Genomic DNA, 18,119 nt, shown 5'->3' with positions numbered 1-18,119 from the left:
GGGGGTCTCTGCCGGCCTGCCAGGGGGCTGTGCCGGCCTGCCGGTGGGCTGTGCGGACTGCCAGGGGTCTGTACACCCTGTGGGGGTCTGTACCGGCCTGCCGGGGGGCTGTGCCGGCCTGCCGGGGGGCTGTGCACCCTGTGCCGGTCTGTACCGGCCTGCCGGGAGGCTGTGCCGGCCTCCCGGGGGGCTGCGCTGTCGTCCGGGGATCCGTGCAGGCATCGTCCGATGGGACTACAAGTCCCATCGGGCGATGCTTGCTACCATGACAGTGATTGACACATTAGCCAATGATGGGACAGTAGTAGTCCCATCATCCGGCTAATGTGTTAAATGTAAAAAAAAAAAAAAACTACATACATACATACTACATGCATGCTACATACATACAACATACATACTACATATATACTACATGCATGCTACATACATACTGCATGCTACATACATACTACATATATACTACATGCATGCTACATACATACTACATGCTACATATATACTACATGCATGCTACATACATACTACATGCATGCTACATACATACTACATGCTACATACATACCACATATATACTACATACATACTACATGCATGCTACATACATACTACATGCTACATATATACTACATGCATGCTACATACATGCTACATACATACATACTACATGCATGCTACATACATACTACATGCGGGAATTTCCCACACAGCTTTTACCATAAAGTGAGACTAGGGACTTTTTTTTTTTTAAGTGGCGGAGGAATACAGTGCGGAAGGATAGATACCTTCTGTCATTGGATTCCTGCAGCCCGTAGAGAGCGGCAGCATCAGCTGATGCTGCAGTTCTCTACCCAAGATCGTCATGGGACACACTCGTGGACTGCTTCGGATCATGGGTGAGTATTTTTGTGGTTTGTTATGTTAATATTTATTCCGTAAAAGACAATGGCTTCGGGGAACAATGTGACAAGTATTGGTAAGTATGTTACTCTATGTTATATGTACTGTATGTCTATGTATGTATTGTATGAATGTATTGTATGTAGCATGCATGTAGTATGTATGTAGCATGTATGTAGTATGTATGTAGTATATATGTGGTATGTATGTAGCATGTAGTATGCATGTAGCATGCATGTAGTATGTATGTAGCATGTATGTAGCATGCATGTAGTATGTATGTAGTATGTATGTAGCATGTAGTATGTAGCATGCATGTAGTATGTATGTAGTATGTATGTAGTATGTATGTAGCATGTAGTATGTATGTAGCATGCATGTAGCATGTAGTATGTATGTAGCATGCATGTAGTATATATGTAGTATGTATGTAGCATGTAGTATGTATGTAGCATGCATGTAGTATATATGTAGTATGTATGTAGCATGTAGTATGTATGTAGCATGCATGTAGTATGTATGTAGCATGCATGTAGCATGTAGTATGTATGTAGCATGCATGTAGTATGTATGTAGCATGTAGTATGTATGTAGCATGCATGTAGTATATATGTAGTATGTATGTAGCATGTAGTATGTATGTAGCATGCATGTAGTATATATGTAGTATGTATGTAGCATGTAGTATGTATGTAGCATGCATGTAGTATATATGTAGTATGTATGTAGCATGTAGTATGTATGTAGCATGCATGTAGTATGTATGTAGTATGTATGTAGCATGTAGTATGTATGTAGCATGCATGTAGTATGTATGTAGCATGCATGTAGTATATATGTAGTATGTATGTAGCATGCAGTATGTATGTAGCATGCATGTAGTATATATGTAGTATGTATGTTGTATGTATGTAGCATGCATGTAGTATGTATGTAGTATTTTTTTTTTTTTTTTTTTTACATTTAACACATTAGCCGGATGATGGGACTACTACTGTCCCATCATTGGCTAATGTGTCAATCACTGTCATGGTAGCAGGCATCGCCCGATGGGACTTGTAGGTAGCAGGCCGGTACAGACCCCGGGCAGTCCACACAGCCCCCCGGCAGGCCGGCACAGCCCCCCGGCAGGCCGGCAGAGACCCCCGGAAGGCCCGAAATGACGGCGCATCATGATGCGCACACACCACGCATCATGATGACGTCATTTCGGCTGTCAATCAACTTTGAACTTCCGATTCCGATTCCGGAATCCGATATGACAAAAGTATCGGAAGTCAGTATCGGAATTCCGATACCGCTAATATCGGCCGATACCCGATACTTGCGGTATCGGAATGCTCAACACTAGTGGTGACCATGGTGGCCATTTTGAAGTCGGCCATTTTGGATCCAACTTTATTTTTTTCAATGGGAAGAGGGTCATGTGACACATCAATCTTATTGAGAATTTCACAGAAAAAACAATGGTGTGCTTTGTTTTAACGTAACTTTATTCTTTCATGAGCTATTTACAAGTTTCTGACCACTTATCAAATGTGTTCAAAGTGCTGCCCATTGTGTTGGACTGTCAATGCAACTCTCTTCTCCATCTCTTGCCACAAACAGCAAGTTGATATCATCAACCATTCCCATTTTATTTAGGTGTATCCATGTAAATGGCCCACCCTGTATTTCTTCAGAACATGTTTTTTCTATGTTGTGCTATGGATACTATTTCTAAACTTTAAAAAAAAAAAAAAAATTACAGAATTTGCACTCTGCAAGGTTGATTTTTCCATATAACTAGCGTAAATTGTAGAAAGTGCAGTGCATGAGCCAGAATCATGTCCGCCCTTAACTTTTCTGCATTTGTCTAGTAACTCCTATTTAACTTGAAAGTTTGTGACCATTCACCATTTTCCATATCTCTGCATAAATTCATAAATTTATTCTACAACTATATCAGATTTTCGCAATAGTCAAAAATTAGAAATGAGAACTTATATCAAACAAATAAATAAAAAAATATTAGACTGTGTTTTTTTAAGATGAAAACAATCCGAAACTACATGTCTTCGCGTGGATAAAGTATTTGAACCTTTAGCACTAACGGATAATTTGAAAGTAAAATGAGTTTGGTGTTTTCAATCAATAAGAGAACAATCGGATGTGAGTGGGCGACCAGTTTTATTTAAAGAACAGGGATCTATTAAAATTTGATCTTCTAATGTTAGTAGAAATGTAACATGGCACAATCAAAGAAGATTTTTTTAGAACCTAAGAAGAAAAGTTGTTGATACTCAACAAGCTGGAAAATGTTATAAAACATCTGTATAAAGTTTGGACTCCACCAATCCAATCCACAGTCAGGCAGATTGTCACAAATGGAGGAAATTTAACATAATTATCATATTCCCCATGAGTGGTTGGCCAACAGAGATTACTCCAAGAGTAAGTTGAAAAGAAGGCTGTTGAAACAACATTTTGCAGATGGATAAGAACAATCTAGAAATGTTTGGTTTAAAGAGTAGCGTTATACTCAGAGAAAGAAAAACTCTGTATGACAGCATAAAAAGCTCATACTATGAGTGAAATACAGTGGTGGTAGCGTCATTAGTTTGTTTTGCTGCACCTAGGACAAAACGGCTTGGTATCATTCATGGAACAGCAAATTCTAAAATTTATCAGTAAATTCTAATGGGAAATGTCAGTACATTTGTACAAGACAGCAAAAAAAGACAGATATAAACAATAGTGATTACCTTACAATATTTGTATTGATTACATAAGAAAAAAAGCAAAACAAAACCAGAAACTATTTTTTAAAAACATTTAAAAAGCAGAACATTTGCTGTAATACAGCTAACATAAAAAAACAAAAACGTCTATTTAAAGACCAGGTGTGTCTATCTTACAACTCACAACCAACAGTTATTGATGTGTGTCTATTGCATGTGTCAATTTTAAATATCAGGACAGAAAAATATTTAGAATTGAGAGTCCTCAGTGGTTGATACCTTTTAATGGCTAACTGAAAAGATGGTAACACATTGCAAGCTTTCGAGACTACTCAGGTCTCTTCATCAGGCAATGCCTGAGGACTCTCAATTCTGAATATTTTTCTATCTACTGGCTAACACGGTGCAAAGATATATGTCTTTCCTGTATCAAATATCAGGACATGCATTATTCTACATAACCTTTTCCAATGGTAAAGACTCATATCCCTAAAATATCACCAATTGGGCATCAGAGATTATAGGTGGACCAGATTTTGTACAAAATGCATTGTACAAATATCCTGTCACAAGTGTCAATCTCATTACAAGACAAAAAATGGTGGGGGGAACAAGAGGCGCAATAGTGCCCTATCACTAGTGACACTTGAAGTATGAGCGGTATAATACAGTTCCACTCACCTATTCCAGTTGTGTAACCCACAACTGGCTTGAGAGCATATCACAGAATCAGCTGCTGCAGGACCTCCACCAACCACTCGCACGTGGAAAAACCTTCAGAAAGTTGTGGGAAGCAGGGTGTGTTGCAGTCCGCGCTGCCGAGGTTCACAAATCACCTGGTATACAAGATGTTGTAGCAGTGTACTCCTTTATTTCCTCCTATGCGTTTCGGTGCCCTTCCTGGCACCTTCCTCAGGGATATCCCTGAGGAAGGTGCCAGGAAGGGCGCCGAAACGCGTAGGAGGAAATAAAGGAGTACACTGCTACAACATCTTGTATCCCAGGTGATTTGTGAACCTCGGCAGCGCGGACTGCAACACACCCTGCTTCCCACAACTTTCTGAAAATCTCATTACAAGGGCACACAATATATGTAACCTTCTCAGCTGGCAAATATACTATGAAAGTTCCCACACACGATATATGCGGGTTTGGTCCATACACACAGATCTCATTCTAAACAGATTCTAATCAATTCATTCTAGAAATGCCTAAATTTATCAATAATTCTGCAAGCGTTTTAACAATTGTCCAGCATAGAAAATATATGTGGAATGGGTCCATGTGCACAGCATTTATGGAGCATGTCTATCTGTGTGGCACTCTCCACAGCAGTCTAATATGATACCTTTGTCAAAATTTTATTGGTCTTGCTGGTATATTATGTTCATTTAGACAATATATCATGTTGCATGAACATAGATTTTCTTTTGCATTCATATCAAGCATGTCATATATGAAAGTATGTTTGCACATTGCACTTTAATTGTCTGAAATCTGGATGATATAAGTGCTGGTCTCACGGATCCATTCCATGTATATTTTCTATTTCTAGGTTTCTCTCTGGAATATTGGATAATTTTTCTTGAAGGCACTACAAATTGGCCAGCAACCCCTTTATTGAATTATTCTATTTCTAGACTTCCAGCTTTACAGTGATAAGCAACAAATACCCCAAAACACGTGTCTTTAAATGGAATGTGGCAAGTTTCGTTGAAGTGTCAATTTTGACTTTTCAGAATGCCACCTCAATAGATGGCACTAGAGCTCTAGACCTCTCCCTCTCTGAACAGGATATTTGCATATTTCATTTCCCAGAGGAACATTCCATGGCTTGTAAGCCTCCTTACACCAGTTTGGCACTCTCCACACCCAATAATAATCCACCTTACATGGAAAGATTTAGATACGGTTATTGCTGCACAAGTGGGTCACTCAAGATACTAAAAGCAAATGTATACATACTTTTGCAACTCACAGACGGTTGAAATTGGATCACCTTTCCCAATTAAAAAAATTAGAAAGTCTGGTATTTTTTATGCATGTTTTTGATTTGTTTCTTTTCGTTTATAACTGTCTTGTGAAATTACAGTGCAGTTTTAGGTAAAGTTTATGGAGAAATTTGAAACATTCTGAAGGGTTCCCAAACTTTCAAGAATCTCTGAGTACACAAAAAGCATGAACAAATCCAGACTGAATATTAAGAAATCATATTATTTCTCAATACATGTCAACTTGCTCCCCTCATCTTAGGATATGTTAAACCAAGAGAAACATTAAAAAAGGACACATGTTTAGCTTCTTCCTTTGCTGCTTATGTTCAGACTAGAGCATGGATAATGAGAAATCAATGTTATAGCTGCCACAAAAAAACAAAAAGTATCTTGACTATAACAAACCAAGTAGGCATCATGTGCATTCTTATACGTAATATGAGGTATATTTACTTGTGAGCCAGTAGTTAAGGTGATTCTTTAGATTCTGTACATATATACTGTAGTTGTCAAATTCATTTGCCTAACACCTGCATTTCTGCAATTATCTTCAGCCAAAAACTTGTCTTATGTATATAATTTATTACAGCACCAGAAATTTCGAGGATTGATGCCAACAGATTAAAAATTGGTGAAGAGCACAGGACTCAGAGTATACGGGGCAAGGAACTTTTTCTTCGCAGAGGACAACCTTTTAGTATCTCCTTAGCTTTTTACAACAGAGGAAAAGAAGAAAAACTTGAGAACTTGAGGCTAACAGCCCAAACAGGTATGTAGAGCAATAGCAGTCAACCATACCTCAAGTACCTTTAGTATGTGGATTTCCATACTGATCTTAACACCATACAAGCAGACCGTCATCCAAAACTGCAATGATAAAATGGCCATATAGAATAGTGTTGTTTTTAAAGAGCACAATATATAGTGGATATAAAAAGATATTTAAAAAATCTATACATCCCTGTTAACATGTCATATATATTTGTCATGTAAGACAATCATATCATTTTATTACAATAATTTCAGAACTTTTAGCACCTTTAATGTCAACTATAATCTGTATAAATCATTATTATTATTTAAATAGCCCCATTGATTCCATGGTGCTGTACATAAGAATGGGTTACATACAAAATGCAGATATCACTTACAGTAAACAAACTTACAGTGACAGACTGATACAGAGGGGAGAGGACCCTATCCTTTCGGGCTTACATGCTACAGGATGGTGGGGAAGGAGACAGTAGGTTGGCAAGTTGCAGCAGTTCCGGTGTTGGTTGAGGTGATATCTCCAGTAGTGGTGAGGAGGTAGCGGGGTCATTGCCGGCTGTAGGCTTTCTTGAAGAGGTGGGTTTTTAGGTTCCGTCTGAAGGATCCGAATGTGGTTGATAGTCGGACATGTTGGGGCAAAGAATTCTAGAGGATGGGGGCTATTCGGGAGAAGTCTTGGAGGCAGTTGGGTGAGGAGCGAATAAGTGTGGAGGAGAGAAGGAGGTCTTGGGATGACCAGAGATTACGTGAGGGAAGGTATTGGGAGATTAGTTCAGAGACATATGAAGGAGACAGGTTATAGATGGCCTTGTAGGTCAGAATTAGTAATTTGAACTGGATACGCTGAGGGAATGGAAGCCAGTGAAGAGACTTGCAGAGGGGAGAAGCTGAGGAGTAGCGAGGAGAGAGATGAATTAGTCGGGCAGCAGAGTTAAGGATGGACTGGAGAGGTGCGAGGGTGTTAGCAGGGAGACCACAGAAGAGGATCTTGCAGTAGTCCATGATGATGAGGGCATGCACAAGCATTTTAGTAGATTGAGGGTCGGAAAGGACGGCTTCTGGAAATGTTTTTGAGCTGGAGGCGACAGGAGGTAGAAAGAGCTTGGATGTGTCGTTTGAAGGACAGGGCAGAATCAAGGATTACTCCGAGGCAGTGGACTTCCGGTACTGGGGATAGAGTGATGTCATTAATTGTGATAGATAGGTCAGGTAAGGAAGATCGGTGAGATGGAGGAAAGATAATGTGTTCAGATTTGTCCACATTGAGCTTGAGGAAGCAAGAGGAGAAGAAGGAGGATATGGCTGATAGACACTCCTGGATTCTGGACAGCAGAGAGATGACGTCTGGGCCAGAGAGGTAGATCTGAGTGTCATCAGCATAAAGGTGCTAGTGGAATCCATGGGACTTTGAGTTGCCCCAAGCTAAGGCTATAAATTGAGAAGAGTAGGGGTCCTAGAACAGAGCCTTGGGGGACTCCAACAGAGAGAGGGTGGGATGAGAAGGTAGTGTGGGAGTGGGAGTGTTAGGAACGGCGAAACGCACTAAATAAAAATAAATAAAGTGCGCTCGCCGCTCGGGGTCCACCGTGCAGTAGGTGTTACACCGCTGCTAGGTAATGACAGATGAGCAATATGGCGGTATAATGCGTACGGGTTAGACTTCACCCGGAGTGTGCAAAGCGGGCTCTGTTCACACACAGAGGCGCCGCAACATAAACATACGTCTCAGTGTTAGTGTCACAGACCACAGGGAAATGCACACACGATATCTGGTCACAGGAGCAGGACCCAAGGCAGAGGAGTTCCGTCCGTCTAGACCTACCATGTGTGCAGCGTTGCTACTGCGGACACCAAGGAGGGCAGCAACTGCTGCGCAGCATAGGTCACGGCCGCTAATCGACAAAGCTAGGAAGCAGGCGCAACGTCGGACGCTAGAGTAGAGGTGCGGTGTGCACAGTGGCCTAAGGATTGCCACTGACTGGCGCTGACTGCTGCACTAATTCCCTATCCACATGCGTAATATCAGAGGGAAGGGGTTTCAAATGAGTCAGTCACCAGAGTCATACATCCGTCACCATTCACACATTTATCTTGAAAGTCTATACTAGCGCATGGCCGAATGGCCATGCACGCTTTTTATAGCAGTGTGGGACCTTCCAGATCTCCGAGATGGACCAATGAGATCTGGAGCAGGACCTGGGCACATGACTCCCGATCTCCAATGGGAGATCGCCTCGTGAGCATGCCCAGTAGGAGCACAGATGAACTTAGTCTCTGGAGCGGTCTGCTGCAAAGTAATCTTCTATGCAGTAGATAGACAGCAGGAGACCGCAGAATGTGAGGCTCTGGATTCCTGCAGAGCAGACGCAGAAACCAGACGCCTAACATTGAGACACTGAATGTGCAGTTGTAAAGGTATGAGGAGATCCAGGATAGGGCAAGGTCTTTGATGCTAAAGGAGGAGAGGATTTATAGTAGGAGGCAGTTGTCAACTGTGTCAAATGCAGAGGGCAGGTCTAGAAGGAAGAGTATAGAGTATTGTCCGTTTGCTTTGGCTGTAAGTAGGTCGTTAGTAATTTTAGTCAGGGCTGTCTCAGTGGAGTGATGGGGGTGGAAACCAGATTGTAGATTGACAAAGAGCAAATTAGATGAGAGGTGAAAGGAAAGTTCAGCGTGGACGTGCAGCTCCAGGAGTTTGAAAGCGAATGGGAGCAGCGATATTGGACGATAGCTGGATATAGCCATTGGGTCGACGGTTGGCTTTTTAAGGATAGGCGTGATTGTGGCATGTTTAAAAGCAGAAAGGAAAGTACTGGACGTTAGTGATAGGTTAAAGAGGTGTATGGGCACCCTTATCATTTTCTTGATTTGAACACTCCTAACTACTTTTTACTGACTTCCTGAAGCACTAAATTGGTTTTGTAACCTCATTGCGCTTTGAACTTCATAGCCAGGTATATCAAATCATGAGAAAAGGTATTTAAAGTGGCCACTTGCAAGTAGTTCTCCTATTTGATTCTCCTATAAAGAGTGGCATCATGGGCTCCTCAAATCAACTCTCAAATGATCTGAAAACAAAGATTATTCAACATAGCTTTTCAGGGGAAGGATACAAAAAGTTGTCTCAGTGATTTAACCTGTCAGTTTCCACTGTGAGGAACATAGTTAGGAAATGGAAGAACACAGGTACAGTTCTTGTTAAGCCCAGAAGTGGCAGGCCAAGAAAAATATCAGAAAGGCAGAGAAGAAGAATGGTGAGAACAGTCAAGGACAATCCACAGACCACCTCCAAAGACCTGCAGCATCATCTTGCTGCAGATGGTGTCACTGTGCATCGGTCAACAATACAGCGCATGCATAACGCCTTTTTGTATGACCAAACAACTCAATCTTTGTTTCATCAGTCCACAGGACCTTCTTCCAAAATGTAACTGGCTTGTCCAAATGTGCTTTTGCATACCTCAGGCGACTCTGTTTGTGGCGTGCTTGCAGAAACGGCTTCTTTCGCATCACTCTCCCATACAGCTTCTCCTTGTGCAAAGTGCACTGTATTGTTGACCGATGCACAGTGACACCATCTGCAGCAAGATGATGCTGCAGGTCTTTGGAGGTGGTCTGTGGATTGTCCTTGACTGTTCTCACTAGAGTTGAGCGACTTTTGGTTTTTTAGGGTCGCGTTTCGTTCCGTGAAACCCAACTTTTCCAAAAGTCGGGTCGAGCAAGATCGTCCGATTATAGGGAAAAGTCGGGGTCGTCCCGAAACACGAAACCCAATGTAAGTCAATGGGGAATTAAAGTCGGCAGTGAGAGGAGGACAGGAAACACACCTACAGTGCCCATTTGAATGCCAAAAGCATCAATTCTTCTTTCTTAAGCTTGTCAACCTTAATTAACTTCATAATACAAGTTACGCACTGAAAAATGGGGGTTATTTGGCTACAAACTGTGGGGGGGGAGGGCTGGCTCCAGGTTTTCATGTGCCCTGGGCGAAAGTGCGCCCCTTTAACACATACCACAACTCACCATGCTCCGATACGGCAGAGAAATAGCGGTATAGTCCAATGAAAAATACCTCACTTTTTACATCTCATGACGAGGCCCATCTATTTCTCCATACAGAATCATTGGTCCCATATAATGTTTGAAACAGTATATGATGAGCTCCACATAATGCTACAGTATATGTTGGTCCCCATGGATGAAGCTCCACTGTCTTATGGGCCCAAATAATGCTCCAAACATAATGGGCCCCATTTCTAATGCTCTAGTGTATAATGGGACCTGTAAATGCTGCTCCAGTGTCTGATGTCCACCTTTGGAATGTTCCAGTGTATGGTGGGCCCCATCTATCATTCTCCAGAGTATAGTGCTCCCCAAAAATTGCTGTCCCAACATTGAAAACAATCAAATAAGTCTCCTCGCTAGGGAATCCCTGTACTTGTCTGGACAGGTGCTGTAGCTTGCTTAACAGCTCGCCAGCCGTTCTCACGCCCAGTATGGATTACACGTGATTGCACAAAGGTGAGAAAGGGTACCGTATCCCCAGATAACATGTATGGATAGCGTACACATTCAAAATATGTCTCAGGAGGCAGGCTCAGACGGTGTTAGGCCCAGTATGGATTGCACGTGATTGCACAAAGGTTAGAAAGGGTACCGTATCACCGGATAACATGTATGGATAGCGTACACATTCAAAATATATGTCTATACAGCATGAGGCAGGCTCAGACGGTGTTAGGCCCAGTATGGATTGCACGTGATTGCACAAAGGTTAGAAAGGGTACCGTATCACCGGATAACATGTATGGATAGCGTACACATTCAAAATATGTCTATACAGCATGAGGCAGGCTCAGACGGTGTTAGGCCCAGTATGGATTGCACGTGATTGCACAAAGGTTAGAAAGGGTACCGTATCCCCGGATAACATGTATGGATAGCGTACACATTCAAAATATATGTCTCAGGAGGCAGGCTCAGACGGTGTTAGGCCCAGTATGGATTGCACGTGATAGCACAAAGGTTAGAAAGGGTACCGTATCCCCGGATAACATGTATGGATAGCGTATACATTCAAAATATATGTCTATACATCAGGAGGCAGGCTCAGACGGTGTCAGGCACAGTATGGATTTGACAGCCCAGATTACACAGCGGAGGAGCAGGGAGAGGTAAAGATTGCAAATGCTGGGGCCCTTCCCAAGCAAGGGGGGCCCACTCATGGGCGTCGGTACTGGCACTGGGCCCCTCATAGTACAGCGGTGTGTCTGACGGTGGGTGTGCACCACCACCGTCAGAGACACTTGATTGCACTATGAGGGACCCTGTGCCAGTGCCCGCGCCCAAGATTCGGCCTACCCACCTGTCCAGGGCAACGGCACTCGCACGGTGTCGTGCACTAGGTGGTGACCCCGGCCATGGGGGGGGGAGGCAGCACAGTTAGGGAGTTTTAGAAAGTGGCATATGTTGATGTTGGACATTCAGCTGATGCAAAAGGCGAAATAGGTGAAGTACCAGGAAGAGGTGGACCAAAGCAAGCCATTTTTCTGTCACCCTATGTGTCATCAGGGGAAGGTGGGACAAAATCCTTGGAAACCCATGCGTGGTTCATTTTAATGAAGGTTAGATCATCCACATTTTGGGTTGACAGACGGGTCCTTTTTTCTGTCAGGATTGATCCAGCTGCACTGAAGACTCTTTCCGATAGCACACTTGCAGCTGGGCAAGCGAGCTCCTGTAAGGCATATTGGGCCAATTCAGGCCAGGTGTCCAGTTTAGCGGCCCAATAGTCAAAGGGGAATGACCTGTGTGGGAGAACATCGATATGGGAGGAAAAGTAGTTTGTAACCATAGTTGACAACTGCTGTCTCCTGTCACTTTCCATCGATGCAGTATTACCAGTTGTGTGAGCAGTATTTGAAAAATCAGTCCACAACATTGTCATGAAACCCCTGTCTCCAATGCCACTTCTGCTGTGTGCACCACGAACACCTCTGCCAAGCTGCCCCCGGCCCGTACGGCTCGTGTGAGAACCATCACCGCTGCTGTGTGCTGGGAATGCCTCAAGCAACCGATTTACCAGAGTTGCTTGTTTATTAGCCAATATTAGGTCAAGGTTCTCCTGTGGCATGATGTTTTGTAATTTGCCTTTATAGCGTGGATCCAGGATGCTGGCCAACCAGTAGTCGTCATCGTTCATCATTTTGGCAATGCGGGGGTCCCTTTTTAGGATCCGCAAGGCATAATCTGACATGTGGGCCAATGTTCCCGGTGTCAATGATGCACTGCGAGTGCTGGGTGGAGGAGCACTTTCTGGCAAATCCACATCCCTCCAGTCACGCACAAACCCTGTACCAGACCTTGCCACGCCAACATTTTCACTTGCCCCACGAGATGCATCCTCCTCCCCTAAGTAATTCTCCCCATCATCATCCTCCTCCTCTTCTTCCTCCACCTCGTCCAGGAGAGGTCCCTGAGCAGACAATGGCTGAATGTCATCAAGGATTCCCTCCTCCTCTTCCTCCTCATCAACATTGGCTGCAGACGCCTGCTCCTTAAGGTGCGTCAGAGTTTGCATGAGCAGACGCATAAGTGGGATGCTCATGCTTAGTATGGCGTCGTCTGCGCTTACCAGCCGTGTGCATTCCTCAAAACACTGAAGGACTTTACAAAGGTCTTTCAGCTTCGACCACTGCACACCTGTCAACTCCATGTCTGCTCTCAAAGTGCCTGGCCGTGTATCCTCCCACAAATGCATTATGGCCTGCCTCTGCTCGCACAGCCGCTCCACCATGTGCAGGGTGGAGTTCCACCTTGTTGCAATGTCGATAATGAGGCGGTGGTTGGGAAGGTGGAGCAATCGCTGCAGCTTCTGCATACGAACGGAGTGTACAGGCGACCGGCGGATGTGCGCGCACAGTCTTCGCACCTTATGGAGCAGGGCTGTTAACTCCGGATAATTTTTGAGGAAGCACTGCACCACCAGGTTCAAGGTGTGAGCCAAGCAAGGTATGTGGCTGAGTTTTGAAAGGGCTATGGCTGCCACAAAATTACGGCCGTTATCACTAACTACCTTGCCTGCCTCAAGATGTACACTGCCCAGCCATGACTCAGTTTGTCGCTTCAAGTACTCGGCCAGCACCTCGGCGGTGTGTCTGTCGCCCAAACACATCATCTGCAACACAGCCTGCTGACGCTTTCCACTAGCTGCTCGATAGGGGAACACCTCGTGTGCAACAGTGGCAGCTGCAGATGGAGTGCTCGTACGACTGCGCTCTGTGGACGAGCTTTCGCTTCTGGAGGAGGAGGAGGAGGGTCGAACGCCTACAGCCAACTGTTTCCTATACCGTGGGCTAGGCAGCACTGTCCCACCACCGCTGTCCCCTGTGGACCCTGCATCCACCACATTAACCCAGTGCGCAGTGATGGACACGTAACGGCCCTGGCCATGCCGACTGGACCATGCATCAGTTGTGAGGTGCACCTTTCCGCTCACTGACTGCTTGAGTGCATGGACAATGCGGTCTTTCACATGATGGTGGAGGGCTGGGATGGCTTTGCGAGAGAAGAAGTGGCGACTGGGTAGGTCATAGCGTGGTACTGCATAGGCCATGAGTTCGCGGAAAGCTGTGCTTTCCACCAACCGAAAGGGCATCATCTCAAACGAGATTAGTTTGGCAATGTGGGCGTTCAAACCCAGTGTACGCGGATGAGAGACTGAGTACTTTCTTGACCTACTCATAGTGTCTGGGAGGGTGAGCTGGACTTGATAGCTGCATATGGTGGAAGTAGCGGTGGACAGGGCGGACTGAGAGAGGGTTGATGATGGTGATGGAGTTGGTGTTCTTTCTGATGGCCTAGAATCAGTCTTTCGTTGATATAACAGTGGGATTCCCTGACTGCTGTGGTCTTGCAACGACACCTCAACATTTGCTGCTGTGCTAACCAGTGGGCTTACAGTGGGGGAAACAATGTAGCGTTGCTGACTACCTTCGTTGTGATCAGTTGCACATGTGGCACTTGAGGTTTGGTGTTGTGTCCACGCTTGCAAGTGCATGCTGGTTAAATGTCTAAGCATGCAACTGGTATTCAAATTTTTCAGATTTTTCCCTCGGCTAAAAGTCTTTGCGCACTTCTTACAGATAACCTTGGCCTGATCATGAGGATTTTGTTCAAAAAAGTGCCACACTGCACTCTTCCTACTTTGGCAGACATTTTGTGGCCTAGCACGCTGTGATCTTTTGACCCTCTGGACAAGCTGTCCAACAACTCTTTTGATGTTTGGAACCTGTCTTTGGAGTGCTCCGGGCCTGCCAGATAACAGCTGTTGCGATGTCGATGTCTGCTGTGGATGCTCCTCATCTGAGCTATTGGAAGCAGCACCCTCTTCCCCCAATGGATGCCAATCTGGGTCAACAACTGGGTCATCCATCACCTCCTCTTCTATGTCATGTGCACCTTCCTCTGTGTCACCGTGTATGGTGGTATAGTGTGCGGGAAGGGGCACCTGAGTCTCATCAGGGTCAGAATCTGGCTCTGTACACTGCGAGGACAATGTAGTGCTCTGAGTGAATGTACCAGCAGAATCATCCATCAGCGGCTGTGCATCAGTGCACTCCATGTCAGATTCATCTTGGCCTGGGTAATTCACCATTTCACTTGATAATCCAGGCATGGAATGTGAAAACAGCTCCATGGAGTAATCAGTAGTATGGCCTGCGTCATCCTTCAATCTTGGTTGGGGTGAAGGACACAAGGAAAGGTGTGGTTCATGAACATGAGCCTCCAATGACGACTCAGTGCTTTTACTTTTTACAACTGAAGAAGAGGAGGCGATAGAGCTGGAGGCTGAGTCAGCAATGTAAGACAAAACTTTTTCCTGATGCTCTGGCTTTAAAAGCGGTTTGCCAACTCCTAGAAAACTAAGCGTTCGAGGCCTTATGTAGCCAGACGATGACGCAGGGTCAGCACCTCCTGCATTCGGTCCTATTTTGCTCTTGCCACTACCATCAGATCCACCACTAACACCATCATTACCAGCTGCCAACCCCCGCCCAATTCAACGGCCTCTTCCACCAGCCTTCCTCATTTTTGGTAGAAATGTAGACAAAATCCAACAAACTATATAGTAATGTAAAACAAGGTACAAGGTGTCTATAGGACAGGGGAGATTTTGAATATCTGCACACACTTTTGGACACTGGACACTTTTGGATTGTGTGAGGCCCACTGATATCTGAGCGCTATGTGACAGGCTCGATGGCACTGCTGTGACAAAAGTGACTAGAGGATAAGGGAGATTTTGAATATCTGCACACACTTTTGGACAGTGGACACTTTTGGATTGTGTGAGGCCCACTGTTATCTCAGCGCTATGGGACAGGCTCGATGGCACTACTGTGACCTAAGTGACTAGAGGATAAGGGAGATTTTGAATATCTGCACACACTTTTGGACACTGGACACTTTTGGATTGTGTGAGGCCCACTGATATCTCAGCGCTATGTGACAGGCTCGATGGCACTGCTGTGACAAAAGTGACTAGAGGATAAGGGAGATTTTGAATATCTGCACACACTTTTGGACACTGGACACTTTTGGATTGTGTGAGGCCCACTGATATCTCAGCGCTATGTGACAGGCTCGATGGCACTGCTGTGACAAAAGTGACTAGAGGATAAGGGAGATTTTGAATATCTGCACACACTTTTGGACAGTGGACACTTTTGGATTGTGTGAGGCCCACTGTTATCTCAGCGCTATGTGACAGGCTCAATGGCACTGCTGTGACCTAAGTGACTAGAGGATAAGGGGGATTTTGAATATCTGCACACACTTTTGGACCCTGGACACTTTTGGATTGTGTGAGGCCCACTGATATCTCAGCGCTATGTGACAGGCTCGATGGCACTGCTGTGACAAAAGTGACTAGAGGATAAGGGAGATTTTTAATATCTGCACACACTTTTGGACAGTGGACACTTTTGGATTGTGTGAGGCCCACTGTTATCTCAGCGCTATGTGACAGGCTCGATGGCACTGCTGTGACCTAAGTGACTAGAGGATAAGGGAGATTTTGAATATCTGCACACACTTTTGGACACTGGACACTTTTGGATTGTGTGAGGCCCACTGATATCTCAGCGCTATGTGACAGGCTCGATGGCACTGCTGTGACAAAAGTGACTAGAGGATAAGGGAGATTTTGAATATCTGCACACACTTTTGGACAGTGGACACTTTTGGATTGTGTGAGGCCCACTGTTAACTCAGCGCTATGTGACAGGCTCGATGGCACTGCTGTGACCTAAGTGACTAGAGGATAAGGGAGATTTTGAATATCTGCACACACTTTTGGACACTGGACACTTTTGGATTGTGTGAGGCCCACTGATATCTCAGCGCTATGTGACAGGCTCGATGGCACTGCTGTGACAAAAGTGACTAGAGGATAAGGGAGATTTTGAATATCTGCACACACTTTTGGACAGTGGACACTTTTGGATTGTGTGAGGCCCACTGTTATCTCAGCGCTATGTGACAGGCTCGATGGCACTGCTGTGACCTAAGTGACTAGAGGATAAGGGAGATTTTGAATATCTGCACACACTTTTGGACACTGGACACTTTTGGATTGTGTGAGGCCCACTGATATCTCAGCGCTATGTGACAGGCTCGATGGCACTGCTGTGACCTAAGTGACTAGAGGATAAGGGAGATTTTGAATATCTGCACACACTTTTGGACACTGGACACTTTTGGATTGTGTGAGGCCCACTGATATCTGAGCGCTATGTGACAGGCTTGATGGCACTGCTGTGACAAAAGTGACTAGAGGATAAGGGAGATTTTGAATATCTGCACACACTTTTGGACACTGGACACTTTTGGATTGTGTGAGGCCCACTGATATCTCAGCGCTATGTGACAGGCTCGATGGCACTGCTGTGACAAAAGTGACTAGAGGATAAGGGAGATTTTGAATACCTGCACACACTTTTGGACAGTGGACACTTTTGGATTGTGTGAGGCCCACTGTTATCTCAGCGCTATGTGACAGGCTCGATGGCACTGCTGTGACCTAAGTGACTAGAGGATAAGGGAGATTTTGAATATCTGCACACACTTTTGGACACTGGACACTTTTGGATTGTGTGAGGCCCACTGATATCTCAGCGCTATGTGACAGGCTCGATGGCACTGCTGTGACAAAAGTGACTAGAGGATAAGGGAGATTTTGAATATCTGCACACACTTTTGGACAGTGGACACTTTTGGATTGTGTGAAGCCCACTGTTATCTCAGCGCTATGTGACAGGCTCGATGGCACTGCTGTGACCTAAGTGACTAGAGGATAAGGGAGATTTTGAATATCTGCACACACTTTTGGACACTGGACACTTTTGGATTGTGTGAGGCCCACTGATATCTCAGCGCTATGTGACAGGCTCGATGGCACTGCTGTGACAAAAGTGACTAGAGGATAAGGGAGATTTTGAATATCTGCACACACTTTTGGACACTGGACACTTTTGGATTGTGTGAGGCCCACTGATATCTCAGTGCTATGTGACAGGCTCGATGGCACTGCTGTGACAAAAGTGACTAGAGGATAAGGGAGATTTTGAATATCTGCACACACTTTTGGACAGTGGACACTTTTGGATTGTGTGAGGCCCACTGTTATCTCAGCGCTATGTGACAGGCTCGATTGCACTGCTGTGACCTAAGT

At 44.7% G+C, this 18,119-nt stretch overlaps 1 protein-coding gene across 1 annotated transcript in view; it reads left to right on the top strand.

The window, feature by feature from the left end:
- Window positions 1–18,119, top strand: part of LOC141059043 (protein-glutamine gamma-glutamyltransferase 5-like) — a 209,159-nt gene that overhangs the window by 26,227 nt on the left and 164,813 nt on the right. The window contains exon 2 of the mRNA XM_073555253.1: window positions 6,204–6,383. Within this exon, the coding sequence (XP_073411354.1) occupies window positions 6,204–6,383 (180 nt within the window). The remainder of the gene's footprint in view (window positions 1–6,203; window positions 6,384–18,119) is intronic.

This window comes from Dendrobates tinctorius, unplaced genomic scaffold, assembly GCF_039654945.1.
Source record: "Dendrobates tinctorius isolate UK_male_01 unplaced genomic scaffold, ASM3965494v1 ptg000223l, whole genome shotgun sequence".
In the NCBI taxonomy this organism is placed as follows: Eukaryota; Metazoa; Chordata; class Amphibia; order Anura; family Dendrobatidae; genus Dendrobates; species Dendrobates tinctorius.
The sequence above is the reverse complement of the archived record's forward strand: the minus strand, read 5'-3'. Positions and strand labels throughout refer to the sequence as shown.